General features: G+C 36.5%; 1 protein-coding gene across 2 annotated transcripts; it reads right to left on the bottom strand.

Moving 5' to 3' along the window:
- Positions 1 to 37: 37 nt before the first annotated feature.
- LOC103504954 (very-long-chain 3-oxoacyl-CoA reductase-B) lies at positions 38 to 27,164 on the bottom strand. 2 transcript variants are annotated; one of them, XM_017449915.2, is made up of 7 exons: positions 26,823 to 27,164; positions 15,291 to 15,310; positions 6,431 to 6,477; positions 4,120 to 4,195; positions 2,433 to 2,767; positions 1,891 to 2,106; positions 38 to 1,329 (listed from the first exon to the last, which is right to left on the bottom strand). In XM_017449915.2, the coding sequence occupies exons 1-7, from the start codon at positions 26,960 to 26,962 to the stop codon at positions 1,180 to 1,182; spliced, it is 984 nt and encodes a 327-aa protein (XP_017305404.1). In that variant the 5' UTR covers positions 26,963 to 27,164; the 3' UTR covers positions 38 to 1,179. The 2 variants fall into 2 exon arrangements, with proteins under 2 accessions (XP_017305404.1, XP_017305405.1); XM_017449916.2 differs by lacking the exon at positions 4,120 to 4,195 and adding an exon at positions 3,184 to 3,259.
- Between the last annotated feature and the right edge of the window lie 620 nt (positions 27,165 to 27,784).

Raw genomic sequence — 27,784 nt, 5'->3', positions numbered from 1 at the left:
AAAAATCTAAGAAAATAAATAGTCTTTTAACTTTCTATTTTTTCTAAAAACTGTAAGACAGTCATAAACTTATATTTTCTTTGTTATTTTATTCGAAATGTTAAAAACAAATACCTATGTATAACAAACAATAAAATAATACCCTTATGATGAATTTCACCATGACTTTAATAGAAGATTTCAGGGAGATTTTTTTTTTTTTTTTTTTTTTTAATAATCCAAAAAGAGTCAACAGATAGGTAATTCCAGATTTAAAGAGGTTTGTAGTTGATTTAAAACACATTCAGCAATTCCTTGAAATCTAGAATCATATTTTTTAAGTGACTCCTATTTGGACAGTCAAAAAATTACCCATTAAGTAGGTAGTGGAATCTTTGATTCTTTGATCAAGTTATTGGCGAAATATTTCTTCAGACATTCAGACATCCTAGGTAAGGATCACTAGGTCCTCCAAAGCTCATGCTTACAAATTTAAGTAGGAAAATAAAATCAAAGTTAATAGTTATCTCTAGTATGTGCCTACCTATTTAATTAATAAACCTAATTAATTATTTATAAAAATAAAATAAAGTCAGATAGGTAAATGCATAGATTGCTAACAACTCTTACCTACATCACAACATTAACCTATGTCATGAAGATTTAATTAATTTTATTCAAACGAAAATTTTATCCGTGAAAATTCAGGAGGAATAAATAAATGTGACCTATTATTTAAGTAGTAATTATCATCATAACGAAGACAGCAATTACCCATAATAACAACCTTTTCGGGGAAACCGGAAATGGGAACCCTCGATGGCTCTCTCTCTCTCTCTCTCTCTCTCTCTCTCTCTCTCTCTCTCTCTCTCTCTCTCTCTCTCATTCTCTCTCTCTCTCTCTCTCTCTCTGCACGAAAAGGGCAGAGTGTGGAATGTGACGTCAGAATTGCTTCATGGAACAGGCCCCTGGACTACAGATTTTTGACTGCGTAGGATCTACATAGGATCTAAATCATTAATAAATTGGCAAATGTTATGAGCCAAACATTTCCAAAAACAAAATCCGGGCAGTAAATTCTATACATCTATCAACAAACACAGGGGAAACATTCCCTTTAAGGGTGGGTTTATATTTCCCCTTTTTTACTAAAGGCCTCGAACTATCACGTATACTTTTTCATACTTTTTGTTCAGCCCCTTAATTTTCTTCTGCGGCTTTGGCGGCGGCAGCTTCTTGCTGTCTCTTCTGTTGTTTCAAAGCTCTTGCTCGGATGCCTTCCATTGAGTTGATAACGAAGTAGGAGGCCAACTTGGGAGAGATAGCTGCCAAAGAGTTGATAGCTGCGACCTGGTGGAGGAAGGAAAAAGAAGAAATTGAGAATCACTTTTTTTGCTCCTCTAAATGGAACCCGAATGATTACAGTTGATTTACTCGCTTGATTGTTGATAACGAAGTAGGAGGCCAACTTGGGAGAGATAGCTGCCAAAGAGTTGATAGCTGCGACCTGGTGGAGGAAGGAAAAAGAAGAAGTTGAGAATCACTTTTTTTGCTCCTCTAAATGGAACCCGAATGATTACACTTGATTGGTGATTCTACACAAAATAAATTCGTTCCAATGTTCTATTTTCAAAGTGATCTTTTCTTACTACATTAGAACTCCAACTCAACACTACTCGCTTGAGATTACACTTGATTTACTTTACCAACTCCGTGTTTGATGGACCGGTTTCGCCTCACAGCATCCTCAGCGACTTTTATGCTGTTATACGAGACAGCTAACATTATACTCAACTAACGAAGCCGAGTGAACTTCAAAATCTACCATTAGCGAAGCAAAATTTATTTAGGTATATTCCATTTCTTCCTATAAGGATAAAAATGCAATTTGTAACTTTTATCCACACTTACCAAGAAGCAATGAGGATAGTAACCGGTGGTCTGGTTCTGGATGCCGATGGTTTTCAGTGCAGAATCTACGAAAGTGGCGGGGGAAGGCACCATCCAGGAAGATTTCTTGATCTTGCTCATGTTAGTGGCTACATAGCCTGGCATAACACACTGGACGATGATTCCGTGCTTCTTGTATTCGGATTGTAAATCAGTGCTGAATTTGGACACGAAAAGCTGAAACAAGAGAGTATTATTTTTATTTCCTGAAATAGTTTTTCAGATTTATTAGGATAATCCCCCTGAAGTTGATTGCCTTCAAGTTTAATTCGGAGCAAACTTGACACGTCCAGATAAGTTAGTTATGCAATGTGCCTGACAACAATGATACCTAAAGGTATCTTTATAATTATTTTATTTGATAAGGAATCATGTTGAGATCTTGTTGGGATAAATTCATACATCATAAATAGACAAATTATTTCGAACTCTGTTGATTTCGGCTTTGGCTCTTCTCAGTAGTCTCTATTCTATTGAGAAGTTTGCGGAGCCTGAAATCTCACCTTGGAGGCGCCATACACGGACAGCATGGGACTCGGAATCAGAGCGGCTGTCGAGGAAATGTTCACCACAACTCCCTTCCTCTGCTCCACCATATGGGGCATCACAATTTGACACATAGACAGCAGTGTGATGACGTTACAATGCATGATGTTATGGTAGACGGTCTCCTTCTCGGGGACGGCCAGGAATCTCTCCGGGTAAGGGTAACTGTAGCCGACGTTGTTGACGAGGATTCCTGCTTCGATTCCCGTCAGTTCTTTCTCGACGTGGGCGAAGATTTTCGGGTCTGTGAAGTCCGCAACGATGACTTTGGTGTCAACCTTGTATTTGTCTCCTGGAATGAGAAAGAGAAGTGGGAATGAGAATGCCGTTATGAAAAGTTCAGAGAGAAACAATCCTGGATACGCCCCTGACATATACCTACTTTAGGTACCTAGTCAGTAAATTTGGGTGGACGCGCTTTCTCTGGACAATCCCACCAATTACAATTATTAGTTAATGGAAAAGAGCAAAAAGTGCTACGTATTCCCGGTCGGCCAGAGTCGGCGGAATGTTAAATGTGTCAGAATGAAAGCTTGTCACGAAATTTCGTTCTTCGATTAATTAAACTCTGACCATTATTCTAAATTTAATAACATGACTCGGACTCATACCACCAAACTCCGGATCCCAAGTTCACCGCATTAACCACTGTACTGAGGTTGGTTGATTGGAATCACCTAGGTAACGAGGTGATGGGTGATAACTTACTGATTTCAGCAGCAACATTGTCCAACTTCTCCTTGGTTCTGCTGATCAGGACAACATCAATTCCAAGCTTGGCCAACTGAAAAAAATAGAAAAAGTCAGTTTTCACAACAAGAGGAATTGAAAAATTAAGAACAGCACTTTGAAATTTTGTGTGCCCAGCCAAAAAAGTCATCATTCCCAGGGACCAAGATACAAAGGATAATAATAATTACAAAGGATTGTATTCCTAATATGTGCATTATCCTGCCCGAACATGACTGAAAAGTCCCTTTGCCCCAGAAGTCTAAAAATCCTGCCCGAATAGGAGTAATGGGACTGAAAAGTCCTTTACCCCAGAAGTCTAAACAAGGTCTCGTATATTCAACGGAATACATACGTACAAATTGGAGGTAACATTTCAATACAAAAGACCTTGCCTTGCATAGAAAAAGGTATTTTCGGTCATATTATTGAGGAAAAAAAAGTGTCGCTTAGATGGGATACCTAGCCCAACATGACTTTGGTGTCAACCTTGTATTTGTCTCCTGGAATGAGAAAGAGAAGTGGGAATGAGAATGCCGTTATGAAAAGTTCAGAGAGAAATAATCCTGGATACGGCCCTGACATATACCTACTTTAGGTAGTCAGTAAATTTGGTTGGACGCGCTTTCTCTGGACAATCCCACCAATTACAATTATTAGTTAATGGAAAAGAGCAAAAAGTGCTACGTATTCCCGGTCGGCCAGAGTCGGCGGAATGTTAAATGTGTCAGAATGAAAGCTTGTCACGAAATTTCGTTCTTCGATTAATTAAACTCTGACCATTATTCTAAATTTAATAACATGACTCGGACTCATACCACCAAACTCCGGATCCCAAGTTCACCGCATTAACCACTGTACTGAGGTTGGTTGATTGGAATCACCTAGGTAACGAGGTGATGGGTGATAACTTACTGATTTCAGCAGCAACATTGTCCAACTTCTCCTTGGTTCTGCTGATCAGGACGACATCAATTCCAAGCTTGGCCAACTGGAAATATAGAAAAAGTCAGTTTTCACAAGAGGAATTGAAAAATTAAGAACAGCACTTTGAAATTTTGTGTGCTCAGCCAAAAAAGTCATCATCCCCAGGGACCAAGATACAAATAATAATAATAATAATAATAATAATAATAATAATAATAATAATAATAATAATAATAATAATAATAATTACAAAGGATTGTCTTTCTAATATGTGCATTATCCTGCCCGAATATGACTGAAAAGTCCCTTTGCCCCAGAAGTCTAAAAATCCTGCCCGAACAGGAGTAATAGGACTGAAAAGTCCTTTACCCCAGAAGTCTAAACAAGGTCTCGTATATTCAACGGAATACATACGTACAAATTGGAGATAACATTTCAATACAAGAGACCTTGCCTTGCATAGAAAAAGGAATTTTCGGTCATATTATTGAGGAAAAAAAAAGTGCCGCTTAGATGGGATACCTAGCCCAACGAACGGAATACATACGTACAAATTGGAGATAACATTTCAATACAAAAGACCTTGCCTTGCCTTGCATAGAAAAAGGTATTTTTGGTCATATTATTGAGGAAAAAAAAGTGTCGCTTAGATGGGATACCTAGCCCAACGGTAATGTGGCTGTCTCTCAATATAAACAATTAGATATATTATGCTGATTGATGATAAATTGACCGTCCCGTCCGTCACCCGGTCAGAGAAACGACATGCTTGACATTGCTTAACTTCAGAGTTCTATCGGGAACTGGTATTTCAATATCACAAAGTCGTGTTTCTCACCGTTTACTTCCTAATTCCTATGTCATTAAATTTGCAAGTGAATATTAGGTACATTCCTATGTACTTAGGATATTTATAGATACTTACTCAAGTCGTAAATTCACCAACCTAAGTGCTTTTACTACATGGTCATTCGCGATTTCGAGTTGACTTCTCGTTTAGTGAGGGCCTAAGTGCTTTTACTACATGGTCATTCGCGATTTCGAGTTGACTTCTCGTTTAGTGAGGGAGTCTTGTAGAAGGCTGGTATGGATGGATTAAGAGCTTTTTAGATATATAACTACCATAATTCCTTTGAGTATTTAAGCTGTGTTTGTGTATTTAAGCACGTTCAAATTTAAGCTTTGAGTATTTAAGCTATGTTTGATGCCTAAGTGCTTTTACTACATGGTCATTCGCGATTTCGAGTTGACTTCTCGTTTAGTGAGGGAGTCTTGTAGAAGGCTGGTATGGATGGGTTAAGAGCTTTTTAGATATAACTACCATAATACCTTTGAGTATTTAAGCTGTGTTTATGTATTTAAGCACGTTCAAATTTAAGCTTTGAGTATTTAAGCTGTGACACAGTCGACGTCCGTCGATCGACGAGGTGAATCTATGTTGTAGAGGCAGTGTACGGTTTCAGTGGACATCTAAATTAACCTTTCTCCATAAATCTTTGTCCTACAGTCTAGGCCTAGCCAAAGTAGATCAAACATTATGATTGCGATCTACAAGCGTACATCACTTAGCGATCTGGCCTACCAAGGTCAAACTGACCACAGAAGTGTCTCACCTCAGATAGACTTTATAAATCTAGTTAGTAATATCTTGACGAACCTGTTCTTATTCCGGGAGTGACAATCCTATAGCGTGTGACGTATAGGTTTACGAGGTCTTTCAGGTACCAGTTTTTCACGTTCAAGGGTAATTTCGAGTAACTAGTTTCTGTCTGAAATTTGCATGTGCTGTAGTCACGTAGGTAAGTGGTGATTAGCTGTCAATTACCACATAATGGTCTAGGATCTTGGTTTAAACGCTATCATTTAGTTCTCTGCCTTCGTATAGTTTTCCGTGTAACTACTCATTTAGATTTTTTATTTATTTTTGTAATTCCCGAGACGGAATGTAGCTCTATAATGTACGAGTTTCCCAAACTCAGCAGAAGCCAAAACAAGGCGTTTGGCTTCTGCTCCTGAGCACACCTCATCGGTAGGGCGCCAGTCCAAGTTCTAGTATCTTAACATTCCTAACTTATAGGTATCTAACGTCACAAAGATGCTGATTTGCTACTTACGCCCTCAGCATATGCTTTTCCCAGTCCATCGGTCGCACCAGTGATCACTGTAACAGAAGAGAAGAACATCGATACAGTTTCATTTAATGACATCATTATTTTGTATTAGGAGTTAGTACCTATCTAGTTTTATTTTCCAATGACTGAATGACAAAGTCTCACAAAGATGCTGATTTGCTACTTACGCCCTCAGCATATGCTTTTCCCAGTCCATCGGTCGCACCAGTGATCACTGTAACAGAAGAGATGAACATCGATACAGTTTCATTTAATGGCATCATTATTTTGTATTAGGAGTTAGTAGGTACCTATCTAGATTTATTTTCCAATGACTGAATGACAAAGTCTTGATCAATTTATTCATGAGAGGGATTTCCCATTTGAAATTTTCACACATTAAAAAGTTTCCCGGAGCCAAAGCCTAAGATTGCACGTGAAATAGTTCATATCAAAAACCAACGAGGATGATCTTGAGACATATATGTAGAAGTATAACACGTTTTCAAATGTACAACACATGGCGGCGTCGCGGCGCCAAATATTATTTTCGTAGATTTAGAAATACAAATTAACGTCCAAATATCTTGAAGTCCTGAGGAAGAAGTTTTCAGTAATTTCCAACAAAACCGAACCCCACCTAATCTGAAAGTAATAGAAATAGCTATGCAACCAGAACCTAGTAAGTAGATAATATATACCTATAGCCCGAAGCTTATAATAAATAGGTAGAGGTACCCAATCATAATCATAGTTAATTGAGACTAGAAAACCGCAGGAAATTGCAAAATTTCTAATAATATACCTACAGGAATGTAGATTGACTTTGCAGTGAATACCTATGTAAAGTAAAATAGATCAAGTTGTACTGAGTACATCAATCTGAATTTATTCCAAGGTGAATCCTTTGTAACAGGGGCCTTTGAAAGGTAGAAATTATGTAAACATCTTGAGTTTATTGCCTATGCATTTTATTGATCTCTAATACAACATGCAATCTATACGCTGAAGTCTCATTAGATCCGTGAACCGCAGACTTACGCGTTATAGCCAATCAAATATCCTCACAGCTCATGGAACGTCACCTTTATGGCGCGACCAGGCAGCTCGGCAGCGCGACCGGGTCGCGCGACCCGGCAGCTAGGATCGGAACGCCACCTTAAGACAGTAAAATAGTTTGCCTAGCCATGTCAGTAACCCTTGATGCATACTGCATGCTAGAGGCTATCATAAGCTTACTAGTATGTATCAGCAGATAGACAAATGACTAATTACTATGCTATGAGAGTATAAGCAAGCCACATGGCAGCTAAATGGTCAGGTTCAAGGAATTTAATTGAATGAATAATAAATGTAAATGATGTGCTTGTCTTCTTTGAGAATTTCATACTAGGGTAATTGCTACAGGGTCTCGTTGTTGTAACGGCATAGATAAAATGGGCACACTTAAGGGTACACTGAGAAACGCAAACCCTATCGAGTGACTAATACCGGAACTCTAATATTGAAATCTATATCGGGAAAATCGACACTGTAATATAGCATTCCAATAACCTAAATCAGGGTAAGTAACCCAATAATAGAGTTCTTCCACCCTAACTTGTGGCACCCTATTACTATTTTTTTTTTTCTCTCAGTGTATTGGTCTTTGGTTGAGTTTGACAGATAATAATAGCATAAAAAACGCCACCGGGAGATTTTTTCTTCCTCTTTGTTTACTACCTTTTTGTTTGATTTCAGAAAAAAAAAGTGAATTGGGTACCTTAGGTACCTATCTACTAAATTTTCTACAGTGATGATGATAGACCCTGTTTAAAATAGTTTTCATATTTCTCACGTATGTTTTGCCATTACTCGTGGTAAATAATTTCTATCTTCCTTCTGTTTCGAGTTTCTAACTATATCCATATTCATTGACCTAATTATTACAATTATTACGGTTATAGTAAGTACCTAATACCTACTGTTGAGACTCGGGCTAATAACAGAGCATAGAGCTTTTTCCTCTCAGTTCTACGCGGTTTGAACGCGTCGCTTCCCTCTATCGTTGCTTTCCTCTACCTGCTTGATGCTCTATGCACGATGCTCTCCACTTCACTCTGTTTTTAGCCTTAAGTTTGGGCTAGAAAGTTCATTTGGGGGAAAAAAGCATTTTATATTGTTTGCCTGCTCTAATTCCCAAGTTTGTAACAAAACATGATCCACTAATCAACAAAATACAATGATCATTGAAACAATAATCGGGTGTGCCAAATATTGCTAATGTAATAAACTTCCGTCTAACATAATACCCACCAAAACTGTAACAAGGCTCTTATTAGCTTTTTTTTTTACCTTCTTCTTCCAAACTTCATGGTCTTCCAGTTCCGATGAAGATTTTTTTTTTTGCTCAATTCTTTCACCTAATGTTGTTACGAATATTACGACAGTACGTAACATTAAGTCAACTATTTGCTGAATGTTTTTTTTCACCTTTTATGTTTAGATAGGTATTAGGTATATTTTTACTTCTAAGTTCTGTATTTATTTATTCTGTCTCAAAAAAAAAAAGAGTTGGTACAAATGAACCAATAACGGTATCTAATGCTATGATGAGTTTTTGTCTATTTTTGCAGAAAACTTTTGGCCAAATCAAACGCAAATTGTAAAGAGCCTCTTATACCTAGTATCAACTATTTTTTTGTCTCCTTGTTTTACCTTCATTATTAATTTTTTTTTTCCAAACTTCACGGCCATCAAGTGTCTTTCTACGGATGATTTTTTCACCTAATATATTGTTCCGATGTTATGTAACATAATAGTGCCAATTTTTTGTCCACTTTTTCATATTTATCATTATGTATGATTACCATTATGTAAAAGAAGCTATTTTTTTTCTTTCTCACAAAAAAAAGCTAAATATGACCCAATAACTGTTCTTAATGCTAAATAGGTAATACATAATATGTTTTTGTTTATTTGGATATTGGATTGCAGAAAACTTATGGCCAAATCAAATGCAAGGGCAGCAAGTGGATATGACGAGATAGGTAGTTGTGCTAACGTCAAGAAAGAGATCACATTTTTCTTGCTTTTTTTTGAAATAGGTAAGTATCTAAGTGTTGGAACGACCATGCTTATAAACCTTTGTGGCCCTTCCTTGTGAGTACTTGTGACCCGAAACCGATTTCAAATAACTCCAAGACATGTCCTTTACATCGACTCTTGCTTGGAAAATTCCCAACATTTAGAATTTTCCTTGAGTTGAGATGATTCGAAGCAAAATGTTGTTAAAAACCAGACATGGTTAAGATGGGTTGATTAAATTTAAAAATAATATTCACAACTTCATTGTTAACTTCTTGGCTTACTAACCCACCTCTTGGCGTTTATTTTTGTATTACTCATACTTTCGATTATTTTTTATAATCGATTACGATTACGATTATCAATAATAATCGATTATCATAATCGATTATTCCCAACACTAGCTGTAAGTCACACTGGACTAGCATGGTTCCCTAAATTTTCTGAATTTAAGTACATTTGGACTAGACTTAGCTCCTTTTGTAGGATTTCTGTTAAACGAACGGGCGAAGAAAATTATTCTTAGAAAATGTATGAAAATCAAAATTTGCTAGAATGTTAGAACGCACCCAACTCATAGACTGGGATGCCAAGTCTTAATCCATCTCAGAGGAAAAATCTCTTAATTTATAGGTTCTCGGACCAGTTTTCATTGGCGCTTTCCCAACGATAATACTGATTCACAATCTAAATTAGTCTTATGTGTATTAATCTACTTAGGTGTATAATCTACTTAGTAGGTAGGTAGGTAGATTTTTAATTTGTAGGTGTACGTAGGTAGTTTTTCTTGAATATACAGAAATCATTGTAATATGTAGGTACATAGGTATTTATTACAAGTAAAATAATGTTATACTTACCTAATATCTATTAGATAGATAGGTAGGTAACTACGGATGTAAATTATTTCTAACTTTCTGTACCTATTAGGTATATCTAATCTAAATCACTTTATTTGTGAATATCATAGCATTAATAAGAGCCTTACTAATTATTTATATCGACTTTGATTTTTTTTTTCTTTCACTCTACTAATGCCGCCACGCCAGCGGTCGCTACTTGTTAAACATATAGATACTCAATTGAGGAGCTGGGTGCAAAAAGGGAAATATGGATTTTTTGCCCTTTTTGCGTGAAACGGTCTTTTGAATAGAACGTGGTGCGCTCTATCTTCCAGCGTTTGAACTGCAGTGATGACTTTTTTTTCGGAGAGTTACAGCGTTTTTTGTAAACATACTTTTCAAGGATTTTGATGAAAAATTGAAAACTTTAAAGTTAAATATCTCAGTTTGATGATTTTCATTTATTGCCCTTTTTGCACCCAGCTCCTCAATTGTCCTCATGAGGCTCAGAGCACCCCATATTCCAACCACAGACCCGAAATTTTTTTGTCTCTGCCGAGAACCAAATCGGGGACCTCCGATGTGCAAACCTAATGTGTTACCTACTCGGCCATGGAGGCTTAACTACTTGATGCACGTCTGAATGCAATTTCTACCACCATTAGGAGCATACAGTATATTATACCTACTTATTATAATGTAGATACCTATACTTACTTAATGTACCCATCATAACAGTAATAGTTACGAGAAATAATAAGAGTTTCTTTACGGTGAGCATTAGAACAGTTAAATTGAATTCCTTGGGAGGAAGCAATTCCATGTTAATTCACTCCTGAAGATATTGAAACTCAAGATGAGGATTTCGTTTGTTCGACAGAATTTTTAATAAATCTTAATTACTTTTTTATCATCCCCTTCCTCTCCATATAATATATGTACATAGAAGTGTAAACTGTAGATATACATAATTATAGTCCGATGGGTTAATGTGACCTCTAGAATATATATGACTTTTGCGTTTTCGCGATTTCATAAAAAGCTCTTGGAAAAGAATAGACACGGAAACTAATTATAGTCCGATGGGTTAATGTGACCTCTAGAATATATATGACTTTTGCGTTTTCGCGATTTCATAAAAAGCTCTTGGAAAAGAAGCTATATGGTAGTGGTTCAGCGAACTGTAGACACCGAAATTTGATAGACACGGAAATCTAATGAGGAAAAAAGTACTTTTTCACGTGTTTAACATGTCTGCCAAATTTCATTGAAAATCGGACAAACCATTCAAGAGATAAGATGATATCATCGAAATTTAAACAATTTTTATAAAACACGGAACTACATCACCTTAGAGCGAAACTTCAAACGTTTCCGAATTTATAGGAATGCGTAGGCTGAATTTTACATGGAATAAAAATAATACTTCCTATTATTTCGAGAAGGGGGTAGATGCTACAGAATTAGTTTTCCGTCAACCTTAAGGGCCGTATTCAGGGGGTGAGGGCGTTCTCCCCCTCGAGCTTCAAGCAGTCTAAGAAGGCGTTATAAAGGTGGCGTTCCGATCCTAGCTGCCGGGTCGCGCGACCCGGTCGCGCTGCCGAGCTGTGCGACCGCTGCCTACTGCTTCCTATGTATTCTTATGAAGTACTTTCCGAACCAAGCTGCCGGGTCGCGCTGCCCAGTCGCTCTGTGAGCAGTGTGGTCGCGCTGCCCGTGATAATATGTAATAGGGAAAACCTGATGTGTAATATCAGCATCAGAGCCCTTTATTTGCTATATTGCCCAGTGAAGAGCCCTAAAATGCCTCAAAACTGTCATTTTCCCATAGTTTTTGCCTAAATTTGCTAAAGTCTGAAGTTGTAAAAAATTCAAGGGTAATGTTAAACACTGAGCCATGTGGGATGCGAGAATCATTCTATTTGGAATGTTATTGAACCAGCGAATGTTCAGGGTTCGACTCATTTTCAACAAAGCTCAGTGTAAACAGCTAGTGTGTCATAAAAAGAATGTCCATTTGCCATAAATTTTCTTATGGCTTATTCTTCGCGTGTGAGTACGTGCTCAATGTCTCGCAAGAAACAGAAAAAAACGAGACAACTATTTCCAATCATAATACGGTGATATTCAAATTACTCCGATTTTTGGCCAACCTCAGTAGTGCAGTGGTTAGCGTGGTGAACTCGGGATCTAGAGGTTGGTGGTTCGAGTCCAAGTCAAGTCATGAAGTTTAGCGTAGTACATTAAGCGGGGAACGACATTTGTGACAAGCATTTATGCTAAACACAATTAAAATTCCTTTACTCCAATTTTTAGGGTGTAAATTCATCCGGCCATAAAGGGAACCCAAAAATCTGGTGTGATCATCATACAACTTTAGTTTCCTGTTGGAAAGCGGTCGAAATAGCGCTCATCGTCCAAAATCGGTCAAAATACCGCTAACCCCTGCACCGATCTGAACCAAAACTTTCGTGGTGTATCCTTGTCATATTTGAGAGCTGCACATCATTGCCCTTAAGCGGGGAACGACATTTGTGACAAGCATTTATGCTAAACACAATTAAAATTCCTTTACTCCAATTTTTAGGGTGTAAATTCATCCGCCCATGAAGGGAATACAAAAATCTGGTGTGATCATCATACAACTTTAGTTACCTGTTGGAAAGCGGTCGAAATAGCGCTCATCGTCAAAAATCGGTCAAAATACCGCTAACCCCTGCACCGATCCGAACCAAAACTTTCGTGGTGCATCCTTGTCATATTTGAGAGCTGCATATCATTGTCCTCACAAGGCACCCCGAACTCCAAGGACGGAGTAATTCATTTCAAATCAATTTACAAAGAGCCATCAAAATCGACGACAATCCCATAATTTTATCATCTCTTTGCTTCCAATCTAAGGATTTTGATTTAAAAAAAAAAGTGTCAATCGACTTTGTCAACTTTGTGCCATGGCCGCACCTAAATTAATTACCTGGTTATTATTTATTATTATTATTATTATTTGTTTTTACTATCGGGGGAATTTGATTCTGCTCTAATAAACTACCCAACACCTACCCCCCTCACATCTTCAACCTGATCCAATATAAAGTGGCTCATGCAAAGCATTTTCTTCAATCTACTGTCCTTCGCCACCCTTTCTCTCTTACTGTGGCCCCAGTTGAATAGGTACTCTCTCTGTAAAAAAAATCACAGTTTCCTGGTACCTGTTTCCATGGTAACGTCAGGGTCAAAAATAGATGAAAAGTTTCACAGTCATAAAAAAACAATAAATAGTTTCATCTACTTTTTTTTTCGATCTCTGGCAAGACAAGTTTACGGAGTCCATAAGTCTGTAGATTTCTGCTCTAGGAACTAGGTATGAGTGTAATACCTGCCTCTGTGTAAGGTTAATATTTGGCCAGTGTCATTTTTGTGAAGTATTATAGTCTCAGTTGAAAATGTTGAAATCCAGTAGCCGTGCCATGATGGTTCTTTTTTAATGCAGTCGTTTGGTAAACAGGAAGACGTAGGTTCAACTCCAGTCGAGGCATGGAAAATTATGGGAACGAGGCATAGAATTTGAGAAGAAAAAGGATAAGGATTAATGCCAATACCTGCCGTGTGAGCCCAGTCATTAGTTGTGATTTTTTTTTTTCTTTAGAAGTAATAAATAGTGCAAGGGATAATACCAATAATATCTACCAATATCTGATCCAGTAAGTACACCCGATGACCTATGGGTTCAGGAATTGAGGATATTCACTCCTCAGTTGGAAAATCCCAGGCCACAAAACGGAAGGTGTGTTAGCTTCTGGCCGCGATGGAATTTTACTCCAATTTCTCGGAAAATGAATCATCCAGATTTCTTGTCATTGTAAACATTGTCCTTATCTTTAGAAATGGGATTTTTTTTTTCAGGAGTGCCTATACAAAATAGTTTAGTTCTTGCAATAAAATGTACCTTTTACTCCAATTTCTCGGAAAATGAATCATCCAGATTTCTTGTCATTGTAAACATTGTCCTTATCTTTAGAAATGGGATTTTTTTTTCAGGAGTGCCTATACAAAATAGTTTAGTTCTTGCAATAAAATGTAATTGCATTTATGTATTTTTATTGTTCAATAAATAGGTATTTTGCACATTTATATGCGAGTAATGACAAGGGCCTGAGTAGCTTCTAAGAAATGGAGGGAATAAAAATTTCGAGTAAAACTGCGTAAAAAAAGTTCATCAGAACGTTTTGCCCAATGTTAAAGCACATTTATATGCGAGTAATGACAAGGGCCTGAGTAGCTTCTAAGAAATGGAGGGAATAAAAATTTCGAGTAAAACTGCGTAAAAAAGTTCATCAGAACGTTTTGCCCAATGTTAACAAATTGGATTAAGGTCGAGTACCCCATTTTTGGTCTCCCAACTTTCGACTGTAGGGATTTTTTCAATCACTTTTGGGATTTTTGGTCCTCGTGAGATGGTCGCAGCACTTGATAGATACCTACGCGTCGTAAAAAAACCAATGTTTATTTTGTAATTATTTTAATATCCTTAGGTATCTATTGGCCTCATGACTTCTAGCCATCCTAAGCATCAGCAGGTTTCCTGTGATGATTCAACATTGAATATTAGTGAGGACAATGTTATTTTAGTGAAGTGTTGTTCAAATTTATTTAGGGCCCAGGAACCAGGAACTAAAATTAAACATGCCTCCTGGAACTGGGATCAATTTTACTTTCTATTACCTACTTCCAAAAAGGAATTCGTACCAGTTAATGAATGTACCTATCAATTATTATTTATTTCAAATCCAGTAAGTAAGTAGGTAGGTCAGCCCACTCCGAGGCTTAGGGGCTGGACAGCCTCAAAGGATGGGTTAGGCTTCTACGAATCTACGAAGTAGGTAGGTATAAAAAATACCTATAAAAGCTCAGATTGAATTCACAATATTTATTTCTATTAGTTACTATGATTTAATATTTATTACTGGTGTTTTAAAGGGTACCTACCTACAGACCAAATTAAATCTACCTGTAAATAGTCGGCATAGAAAGCCGGTAAAAGCTACACTTTCGGCTTTCTAAAGAATCTGTACATATACTCTAACATCTAACTTAAATAAATAATTGATAACTACAAGCAAAATCTCAAGGTGTCACTTACCAGCCCATTTTCCCATAGATTTTCTTCTAGCCATTGCTGTTTTTTCTCTTTACTTTCCATATCCTATAGTAAAGAATGTAATTTATTTTCTTTTTCAAGTGAAAAAAAAAAACTATAAATAGAGGTGGAAGTGTTAAACAGGAAAAAGAACCTGGCTCAATGTTAAATATTTTCTTTGTTTTAAACCGAAATCTTGATGTCACACGTACTGTCTGTCGGAATTTCCAGCAACCTTGCTGAACTTATATTAGGAAATATATTATGCTGAGGTATTCGACTTGATTTTCCGCCCCTGATGGCTACTCATTGACCACTGCTACTCAATTCTTCTAAAAATGTGTGAGGCCCATCTCACATTGGTCGCGTATTAGACGCGTGACTTTGAGTAGCGCGTAGTCGGTTGCAAAACTGCAAAACAAATCCTATGAATATGATAGAGATCCTCTATAGACTGTGTATCATTTTCATAAGTTTGGTTTTCCAGGCGACTACGCGCTACTCAAAGTCACGCGTCTACGCTTCCAATTTGAGACAGGCCTTATTCAAAACCAACGGGCGTCGAACTCAGGACCTTCTGCGTGCCAAGCGAGTGCTTTGTGCTACGGAGGCTGCACATGAACTGAGGTTTCCTAAGTGCAACAATGAGAAATCATTACAACTGTTGTAAGCTCTTAATGAATATTATTAATTAACTTGAAGTACACAATATTATTTGTCAGATACATACTCGTACGTATCCCGAGTGGTAGGATACAACAAGTTTATGTACTAAAGCACTTTATATCACCTCTTCAGTTCTTAACTCGAAATCAATTTCGTAAAGTTAATAAATAATAATATCCCTACTAAACTGGTTTTTATGATTAGACTAGACGTAATTATTTCAGAGTTAATGGCAAGGTTTTGGTTTGCTCAGGGATCGCTTATATGTTTGTCAGGAAGTTTTCCTGTTTCAAACAAAATTCTTAATTTTGTTATCAAGCTCCTTTCATTTTGACACCCTCACAGGAAAGTTATATGAATTCTGTACCTAATATCTCTTTGACCTTCTGTTTGTCCTTATATTTAATGGAAGTTTTTATGCATACTCAATATTACTCATTCATAGTTTTCATAGAATTTCTTACATTGCCCCACGGAGGGATACTAGAGAATTGAAGATGGTGTACTTTCTCTAGTATTATTTCAAGGATAATATTGACTACTTTGATTTTGTAGCTTTACTTGTGGAGTTCTTAAGATCAGTTCTTTTTTTATGTTTTATATAAAATCTTTTCCAACAATAATAAATAAATTTCGACACCTCAATTTTTTATTATTTATGTTGGATTTCACCAATATTTATTCAGTCATTAGAACTCCTGTTAAGCTAACAACCAGTTAAGTTCCATTTAATTTGTATTGGCTGTTAAGCTAACGGACTGTTTGAGGCTGGAAAGAAGGTTGGTGAAATCCACCATTAATCTTCTTTTTATTTGTATTTATCAAAGTACATTGATTTACGGTCAATTTTTACAGTACCTAATCATTCGTGGCGAACTACAAACCAATCCTAGGATTGATAAACATGATGATGTTAATCATGCTTGGGCCGCGCGCCGCGGTCGTTGGAGGGTTTAGCCTGCACGACCGTAACGTGTGTAACGGGCCTTAGATATTACGGCCTTGTTAGTGTGCGGGACTGCGGGATCCCTTGAGAAGTTCGGAAAAAAAGTTACTAAGTAAGTCCTCATATTTGTTTTTGTTCCATGATAATTGATAACTCTCAAATGGTTTTTCCGATTTCGGCACAATTTGGCAAAAATGTTCAACATATGAAGAAAATTTTCTCATGAGATTTTAAGCGTGATGGGCCTCTCGGGGCTCGGTGTTCCTTTCCTGAGTAAGTTCTACAGTTCAGCCACTAGGAAATTAAATGGCTAGATTTCATGAAATTGGCAACATTGTTCGTCTTAAGTTAAACTTAAGTTTATCTTTAGATTTCATACATACGACGGTGAGTCTTAAAGAGATTATAAAAAGTTTGGTGGTTAAAATCCGTTGAATCATAGACAACAATTTTATCTCCTCATGAGAAAGTATTGCAATCGGTCCAAATTTTCAAATTTTCCGTGTTCAAAATCGGGAAATGGGTGGAAATACCTATCTGTTTAAGGCTCGTCAACACAAAAGGTGAAAATGAGACAAGAGCTACTCAAATTTCAACTCTTTATTTCCTTCAAAGCCTCTTGATCCATAAAATCAGCACTGTGATCTGTAATGGACTTCACTTCTGCTAATTAGATACCACACAGTCACACCACCTATTAGCGAAGTTTTTAGTGAATCTGTTGACATACGGGTATCCTTCCTTAAGTTTTTATTGTTTACTCAATTTGTACGACCTTCAGGTAAACGCAATGTCAATTAGGATTGTTTTATGACACAAAACTCACAAAACTGCCTCTCGTATGGAGATTTTATGAGTATTTGCGCCTTTTAACGCTAATGCTAAACTTGTAATTTGTTGTAGAATTGAAAATTACCTTATTGGTAATTTGCCCATTTTCTGTGGGCTGTAGGATTGGAAATTACCCTAAACTTGTGATTTGAAAATCCATCACAGCCAACCTCTCCTCTGTCGGGTAGTGGTTAGCGCGGTGGACTTCGAATCCAGAGGTTGGTGGTTCGAGTCCAAATCAAGTCATGAAGTGATTCGAGAAACGTTAGTTATTTTTCGAGAAACGACATTTTTTACAAGGTTTCATGCTCAGCACAAACCCTTACTCATTTTGTGCTGAAAATCCCAGTTTTGTACCACCTCCTATACTCGTAAGTGTGCAAATCAAGTCATGAAGTGATTCGAGAAACGTTAGTTATTTTTCGAGAAACGACATTTTTTACAAGGTTTCATGCTCAGCACAAACCCATACTCATTTTGTGCTGAAAATCTCAGTTTTGTACCACCTCCTATACTCGTAAGTGTGTTTTTACTCCACTTTTTGAATAAATTCATTTCGCCGACTTAATTAAGTCTCGATTGCCTAGAAACTAGAACATCGGGATTTTCCTTAAAAAATTTCCAAGTCCAGCTGCGTTTTACATATTCCCAGCCTATAATAAGTTTGATTCAAGGAAAATCTAAAAATTACACTTCTTTGAGTACTCTTCATGTGGTTAGCTTTATTGCTGAAACACTAGCTAGTCTCATAATGGAATTGAATGTAATATACCTTGATGGATACCTAGCTGTAAATGAAAGGTAGATCACTTACTCATTGCAATAGCACCTACATCGTGAATCTTTCAACTTCTGGCCTGGTTAGAAAGTGTTACAGTCAGTTAGAAAGCTGAAACTTGGCATAGTGTAAGTTCTATTTATGATTTTATGATACCTACCTATTATTGTAGGGTACCTACTCGTATTGTGTTATTGGTCCTATTTAATAATATGATAATTTGATAAAATATGTAGATATACCTATGATCTATGAATTTGTACCTATTGCTTGTTTAATTTTATTTTTGTATGATACCTACCTATTATTGTAGGGTACCTACTCGTATTGTGTTATTGGTCCTATTTAATAATATGATAATTTGATAAAATATGTAGGTAGGTATACCTATGATCTATGAATTTGTATTGTTTGTTTAATTTTATTCTACTTTAAAATTGGCTGTATGGCTGTACAGGAATTTCAGTTTTAAAAACCATTAGAACTTCTGGTATGCCACTCACCCTCAGATCGTCGAAAGGTCTGTGGCCGGCTTTAGGTTCTCAATATTTGTATCAAACCAGCTTCGACCATAAGATGAGAAAAGTGCCTACCCAATATTAGTGACCTACTAAAAAAAAATCTTTTTGAGACTGGTGAGTCACTTATTGGGAGCAATATTCAATGAGATTTTCTGATATTGATGTGTTCATCATCGTCAAATCATCATAAAACCCAAAAAATATGATATCGATGCTAAAAATATAATTTCAAAGTCAGACATAAGCCAGACACAGAAAAGTACAAGAAGATCCAGTGTCCATTTATACCAAGATCATTGATATGAAGATGTATTATACATTACAATGTTACCTATTAGAAGAAAAAAAAACATGAGCCTAGCCAACTACTAGATAGGTACAGACATGCACACTGAATATTGAAAAAAAAAACAGATCAAATTTACCCAAGAACATAATTTTATGTGTATCTGGAATTCCAGGTGGGTATTTTTATTATTTATATGAGTGTGATGTGGGTATTTTAATTCTTCTTCCTTTTTGCATGTAGATATGTAGGTAGTTGATACAATTTTCCAAGGAATGTGATTCCCTATCTACTGATTTCATTCAGTACCGTGCGGCATAAGGTTCGAATTTCATCCATGCCTAGCCAACTATTAAAAAGGTATTAAAAAAAAAAAAAAAAAAAAAAACAGATCAAATTTACCCAAGAACATAATTTTATGTGTATCTGGAATTCCAGGTGGGTATTTTTATTCTTCTTCTTTTTTGCATGTAGATAGGTATGTATGTAGTTGATACAATTTTCCAAGGAATGTGATTCCCTATCTACTGATTTCATTCAGTGTATACCGTGCGTCATAAGGTTCGAATTTCATCCACTCCAACATTCAGATATTATGCTGATTAGAGAATAGGCAATTCTCTCACTAGTAGGTACCTGATAGTCTGACTGTATTAGCTTGAGCATTTTGGCACGGCATTTTGAGGACATTTTTTATGAATTATGACATTTTAGATCAAAAATGAAACTGGGTTTTAACGAAATTGATAAATGAGACACAACACAGAAACCTAAAGTCGCTAAAACGACGACGACAACAACAACAACATTAAGAATAGGCAATTCTCTCACTAGTAGGTACCTGATAGTCTGACTGTATTAGCTTGAGCATTTTGGCACGGCATTTTGAGGACATTTTTTTATGAATTATGACATTTTAGATCAAAAATGAAACTGGGTTTTAACGAAATTGATAAATGAGACACAACACCAGAAACCTAAAGTCGCTAAAACGACGACAACAACAACAGCGTTCATAAAACGTCTTCCTCCAGTGTGTATTCCGCCTAACGCCCAAGCTGAATGGGATAGACTATTTCTATTTCTCAAGCTAAGTCGGATAGATTATTTCTAATGCTCAAGCTATGTCGGTTAGACTATATTGTTGACAGGAACCTAAGGTCTCGCGGTCACTTGAGACTACTTACGACTATTATAGGCAGTGTACCTACTGTGTAGGTAGTTAGGTATTTGTCACATGATTTCACTGGCACATTTACATGGCTAGGGTCGGGTACCTACAATTAGCAAGCTAGGTAGAAGTAGTAAGAATTGTTTAATTGTTAGAAATAGACTTGAAAGTGAAGGCTGAATCAGCGGTTCTCAAACAGCTCAGTGCGGACTGATCTAATTTTCATATCGGAATCCAAACTCAAACCAAAAACCGACTTATTTAAAACCCGTGCATAACCGTCCTACTAATCAATATTTTTTACCTATCAATATCTGTTTCCTTTTGAAAAGGACATTTCTTCTTTCAAATAACTCCAAGACATGTCCTTTACATCGACTCTTGCTTGGAAAATTCCCAACATTTAGAATTTTCCTTGAGTTGAGATGATTCAAAGCAAAATGTTGTTAAAAACCAGACATGGTTAAGATGGGTTGATTAAATTTAAAAATAATATTCACAACTTTATTGCTAACTTCTTGGCTTACTAGCCCACCTCTTGGCGTTTATTTTTGTATTACTCTAACGGCTAATTTTGTAGGTATTATTGACTTAAACGAAATTTCTTAAGTGTAATTTTGCCTTGAAGTTCAAGAGTCTTGGTTTAAGATCAAAATTTACGAAACAAATTAAACTTAGTTGTAAAAAATTCAAGGGTAATGTTAAACACTGAGCCATGTGGGATGCGAGAATCATTCTATTTGGAATGTTATTGAAGTATTCCCTGTATTCCCCACATTCAAATTTGATTTTAAACATTGAAATTGAAATTTAAACTTAATTGAATATTGCGGAAAAATCGAAATAGCTCAGACTTGAGGGTTTCCTAGCAGATTTGCATAGCCTGAAAAGCCCTTTTGGCCCTTTTCTTGCTGAATTGTCTCATAATATGACGACTTTTTCGGCTTTCTTCTATTTAAATGAAATTAGTCCCAAAAACTGGCTGGGGACTGTAAACATGGAAGGATACCAGCCTGAACTTCCCTTGCTAAAGAAATAGCAAAGGAAGGGCATCAACTCGTAAAATTTTGTAGCCAAAACCAAGTGTCAGCCCAAAAACGATCACCCTAGGGCTGATTAAGGGCTGACGAAAAACGCCGACCCCGTCTGAAAAGGATTCTTCTCCTTTTTCGAGTCGCAAGAAAAAGTGACAGAATAAGTTCTTAATAGGTCCGGTCTTCTTAGGTCCGGCTCGTATTCTAATCTATTCTATTGAACAACTGCATGAAGTACCTATATACGAAGTAGGTTGTTCAGCAGAACTAATAGGACAATATAATCCTAATATTGATATTCAAGTAACAGTTCTTTCACCGTATATGAAAGTGTTGCATTGAATATTACGGCTCGAGTTCCCTATTGTTACCATGACTAACGGATAAGTGTTTGTTCTGGTAGGTGAGACCTCAATCCAAACACTTCCCGGTCTTCAATTCTTCATGCTGTTTGGAGAAATATAGTGCTGTCGAAATTATTCATAATTCATCAAATGGGCATTCACAATTGATTTGAAAAATGCTGAAATCGGAGCCCCTGCTTAGGCCCATATTAAAAATGAGGAAATTTTCTCCGACACCTGTAAGTGTTTTACGGTAAAGAAATCTGGTAAACATATTTAATAATAATCTGGTTGGTATCAAATGCTGGGAATTGCCTATCAGGCAAAAAAACTAGTCTAGTGGCACATTTTTTTTTAAATGTGGAATGCAAACTGGACGAAAATTTACCGAGCTTTAGAATTGTTGATTTCTTTGTCTAAAACAAAAAGGGATAAATTTCCTGCCTCGGTTTGGATTCAAACCTGCGGCTTCTCGATTACCCACCGAATGTTAAATCGGCGAATGTTCCAACTGAATACAGGACCTACGTGCTGTTACAGATGCGTTTCAATTATTTATAGTTTTAATTTTATTGATTCCATTTTTTCACTTTGATTTCGACATATTTGGCAGTAAAACTGCAGTATACATAATTTCCATGACACAATTGCTAAATTTGATGACGGTACAAGAGTAAGTATTTGTTATAGTTCATTCGCAATTAAAATTCCCAGTTTTATTTTAGGCAACCTCTTGTGAATAGAACCTTAAATCTAGACCAGACCTTTTGCTTGGAAGTCATCATTACTATTAAGTATCCTTATATCGAATTTTAAGTTTCAAAATCAATGTTTTTTGAGTTTTGACTGGAGGCCAGTTTTTTGTGTACTTACTTATTTTTCATGTTTTACAAACACAATAGGCTTGAACATGAATTTTCAATTTTTTCCTCTTATTTTGGCAATGGAGAATGTAATTACCTACTTTAAATTAAATTTTGTAAACAAACTCGCCTTGCATACGATGAATTGTGACAGAATCAGGGGCAGGACTGGCTAATATTACATGTGGGACCGCCAGCGCGGAGCAGCAAATTTTTTCACACATAAAAAGAAAGAAATTCGCCTGCGGCGCAATATCTTTTTTACTTTCTATTTTTCTATGTGATTTCCACGCACACACTGCCAAGAAGCAGAAGTGTGTCTGCATGCAGTTACCTACTAGAATTAATAGATAGAATCTTATGAGAAAAACTTGCCGAATCGGTTCTTGTAAAAATACATATGCGTCCTAACTGGAACTGCCGTGCGTTAAGATACAAAATGACTATCAAGTGGCAGAAATTTTCCGCCGGGTGCGTCGAAAACCGGACCTGATGAGGGGATTGAAGAAAAAACTCTGCGGTTTATAACACTCCTAGTCGCATGTAAACAAAATAATTAGTAAGTAGGTAATAAGTAATTTAGTTTATCCACTGAGTGAGTACTCATACTTACCTTTATTGACCTCGCTTTTATGATTACTTAGTGGTGGTATGGAAATGTATTTCTTCTTTGTTTCATGCCTAATGTCTTAACTTTGGTGGGTATCAAAATACCGCAGGATTGCAATTAATGCCGGGCCAGGTCTACAGTCTCATGTTGACATTATGTTGTTGCATGAAACACCACTGTAGACCACATGTTGCGCCAAAAATAATAACATCAAGAATAGTCCAAAGAAATCCCAGCAGTAGGGTATTACTATTCTTAAACAGTATAGCGTTATAGAGGATGAATATTATTGCTTTGGTGGAGATTGTACCCACACCCTCCTGATTACCAGGAAGGAACCGTACACAAAAGGCCAACTCCGAGGCTTAGGTGTAGGGGCAAACAGCCCTTAAGGATGGGTTAAGCCTCTACGAATCTACTAGGAAGGAACACAATACCACCCACAAAAAGGACTTTAAACAATCAACTAATTCAATATGGATTTAAAGTTGTTGATGTAGCGGTGTAGCTCTATCCAAGATTATTTGACCCGTCCCGAACCGCAGTCAGTCATCATGAGGACCTGTGCTTTTCTTTTGAAACATGAGGAACACAATACCACCCACAAAAAGGACTTTAAACAATCAACTAATTCAATATGGATTTAAAGTTGTTGATGTAGCGGTGTAGCTCTAGCCAAGATTATTTGACCCGTCCCGAACCGCAGTCAGCCATCATGAGGACCTGTGCTTTTCTCTTGAAACATGGTAAACCCTTTGTAGACAGACAGAAAGCCACTGGTCTGCTCCCTGTTTAAAGTCCCCCAGCCAAACCTGGATTTAAAATTCGGCACTGATGCCTACTCAAGAGTCAAGAATGTATAAGAGATTTAAGTAAGAGCTTCTTAGATTGACGAAGAATAGACGTTTTATGAGTACCGAGAAGTAAAAAGACAAACATAAAAAGTTCTTATGAATACACCAGGAACTCTTTCTTTTCTTGCAAATCACGATCTTAATATATGAAAGGAAGTTGGTGAGCTTTAATGATTGTATCCTGGAAAGTAAAAGAGAGAGGCTATCATGATTATATGATTGGATACAATGAAGATTCAGTTGATGCAGGTAAGTAATATTATTAACATAATCATTAGTACCTACCCACGTCAAAATGCAATGAGTAATGTAAATTTTCTAAAAGGACTAAAAAAAACCTCAATGAGAGAGGCTATCATGATTATATGATTGGATACAATGAAGATTCAGTTGATGCAGGTAAGTAATATTATTAACATAATCATTAGTACCCACGTCAAAATGCAATGAGTAATGTAAATTTTCTAAACTTTCGAAAAGGACTAAAAAAAACTCAACGTCCTCAATTGAAAAGAGATATCTTGAAATTTCTTGAATAACCTATTTTTTGTCCTGAAAGTTGGGAATGTATCTCAAAATAAACCAGCTTATTAAAAAAAACTGATTAAATTTCAATGGATTAAGGCAGGCAATTTTTTTCTCATCGCGTTTAATCACGTATCACGTGAATTTGGTATTCCCTCTGAATGTGTTTCACGCGTGATTCAATGTGTATGAATTATGAAATATTCTTGATTTTTTTTTTCCTAAGTAAGAAGTTACCTCTTTGAGAATTTGCTCTTTCGGAAAAAATAAAATGAAATAAATAAATAAATAAATAAAATAAATCTTTTTTCACCTCGATGAAAACCAACAAATTCCCAGTCGTACGTCAGAGATATCTACGTCATTGTAAAAGAATCTCCATGGCTAATGGCTGGGAAAACTAGTTTGTAAACTTTTACCGGCTTAGAGAAAGAAACCTGATTTTTTTTTATAATATAATATGTTATAATTGGATGTGTCCGTGTTTTCCGTGTTAATTATTACCTAGGTAGGTATATTATAAGCAACCAAAAAAAAAGGACCCCGAAAAAAAAAAAAATTGAAAAAAAAAAAAAAAAAAAAAACAGATCAAATTTACCCAAGAACATAATTTTATGTGTATCTGGAATTCCAGGTGGGTATTTTTATTCTTCTTCTTTTTTGCATGTAGATAGGTATGTATGTAGTTGATACAATTTTCCAAGGAATGTGATTCCCTATCTACTGATTTCATTCAGTGTATACCGTGCGTCATAAGGTTCGAATTTCATCCACTCCAACATTCAGATATTATGCTGATTAGAGAATAGGCAATTCTCTGATTCTCTCACTAGTAGGTACCTGATAGTCTGACTGTATTAGCTTGAGAATTTTGGCACGGCATTTTGAGGACATTTTTTATGAATTATGACATTTTAGATCAAAAATGAAACTGGGTTTTAACGAAATTGATAAATGAGACACAACACCAGAAACCTAAAGTCGCTAAAACGACGACAACAACAACAGCGTTCATAAAACGTCTTCCTCCAGTGTGTATTCCGCCTAACGCCCAAGCTGAATGGGATAGACTATTTCTATTTCTCAAGCTAAGTCGGATAGATTATTTCTAATGCTCAAGCTATGTCGGTTAGACTATATTGTTGACAGGAACCTAAGGTCTCGCGGTCACTTGAGACTACTTACGACTATTATAGGCAGTGTACCTACTGTGTAGGTAGTTAGGTATTTGTCACATGATTTCACTGGCACATTTACATGGCTAGGGTCGGGTACTTACAATTAGCAAGCTAGGTAGAAGTAGTAAGAATTGTTATTTAATTGTTAGAAATAGACTTGAAAGTGAAGGCTGAATCAGCGGTTTTCAAATAAGAGGAGCTCCGCCAGACGATCTGGGTTGGAAACCGATATGAAATTATTTGTTATGTACTTTTCTCTGCACACGAAAATGAGGGTATTTCTATTTATAGATTATTTGTAGGCAGATATTTTTAGTATATTAATAAATTTGGGGGCCCCAAAATATCCTTGTGGGACCCTAAAACCCCGGGGACCCGAGCGGAGCGGAAGTTACGGGGTGGGACATACAATAGTAGCCAGTAGCATTATTATTATTATTTCCTCAAAACTTTATTACGGGTTGACTACTATACTGCTCCTCTTTACATGTAGAAAATTGTCAACAGCTCAGTGCGGACTGATCTAATTTTCATATCGGAATCCAAACTCAAACCAAAAACCGACTTACTTAAAACCACCCGTACATAACTTTCCTACTAATCAATATTATTTACCTATCAATATCTGTTTCCTTTTGAAAAGGACATTTCTTCCGAAGGATGTTTGACTTTGGATTGGACACTATCTAAACGAAATTTAGCACTATTGCACTACCTACTCTAAGGTATTTCTGTTTTCTAATCTATCTATGGCTAATTATGTGCATACATTTGAAGGTGAGGTGTTGAGCAAGAATGGAAAAATTCCATTGTTTACTTTACCTCAGGATATATGGGTCTAATATCAGTATTGTACTGCCTAAAACTAGGTTGGTATCCAATATCCATGTTAACAAATTTCTTTCTATTTATAATACCGTCCATAGATTTTAAGTTCACATTGAGACCTAGTGAAGGTGCTACGAAATAGTCAAAGGCCCATGAGAACAATTTCCGCAGCAGAAGTAAAATGACCACAAAGAACGACACTATGCACACCGATTCCAAAATTGAATTTCCCGGGAACATTTTAGAAAATTATTTAACACGGTTATGTTTTTTTTACTTTCCTTATTTATTTTTGGAGAAAAAAATATCGGTGTTGAAAAATTATTTAGAAGGTTCCCTATTTGAAATCAGAGGTCTATTGGAGCTGAACACATGTGCTTATCACTGAGTGAACTCAGTTCACAGTGCCGATAACGAATGCTAAACGTCTGTCGGGTTAATAACATAAAATTACTTTGATATCACATTATTCACATTCGTCTTATTACAATCAATAATGCCCGTTCGTTTTTTCGCGCACGCGCAGGAGTGTTTGAAATGACCGTTAACTTTTCCGGTGTCTACCGAGTTGTTTTGTCATTTGAATTGTAACGACGTTTTTTCGCGCACGCGCAGGAGTGTTTGAAATGACCGTTAACTTTTCCGGTGTCTACCGAGTTGTTTTGTCATTTGAATTGTAACGAGTTAAATTGTCCGTTGTCCGTCCAATCTATGAATGATATGAATCTATGAATGAATCCTGTTGAAAAATGAAAATACAACGATGTATTCTTACAAGGGAATTTAAATGAGAGAGAGGGAGAGAGAGTGAAATGCCGGTCGACACTCGACATTGAAGGGGGGAGAGAGAGAGAAGAACTACTAATATGTAATAGGGAAAACCTGATGTGTAATATCAGCATCAGAGCCCTTTATTTGCTATATTGCCCAGTGAAGAGCCCTAAAATGCCCCAAAACTGTCATTTTCCCATAGTTTTTGCCTAAATTTGCTAAAGTCTGGTCATTTGCTTAAAATTGAGACTGTAATCCCGGGGGTAATTGATCTGAGTTGTCGGGCAGTTT

Source organism: Diaphorina citri, unplaced genomic scaffold (assembly GCF_000475195.1).
Source record: "Diaphorina citri unplaced genomic scaffold, Diaci psyllid genome assembly version 1.1 scaffold142, whole genome shotgun sequence".
Classification (NCBI taxonomy): Eukaryota; Metazoa; Arthropoda; class Insecta; order Hemiptera; family Psyllidae; genus Diaphorina; species Diaphorina citri.
The sequence above is the reverse complement of the archived record's forward strand: the minus strand, read 5'-3'. Positions and strand labels throughout refer to the sequence as shown.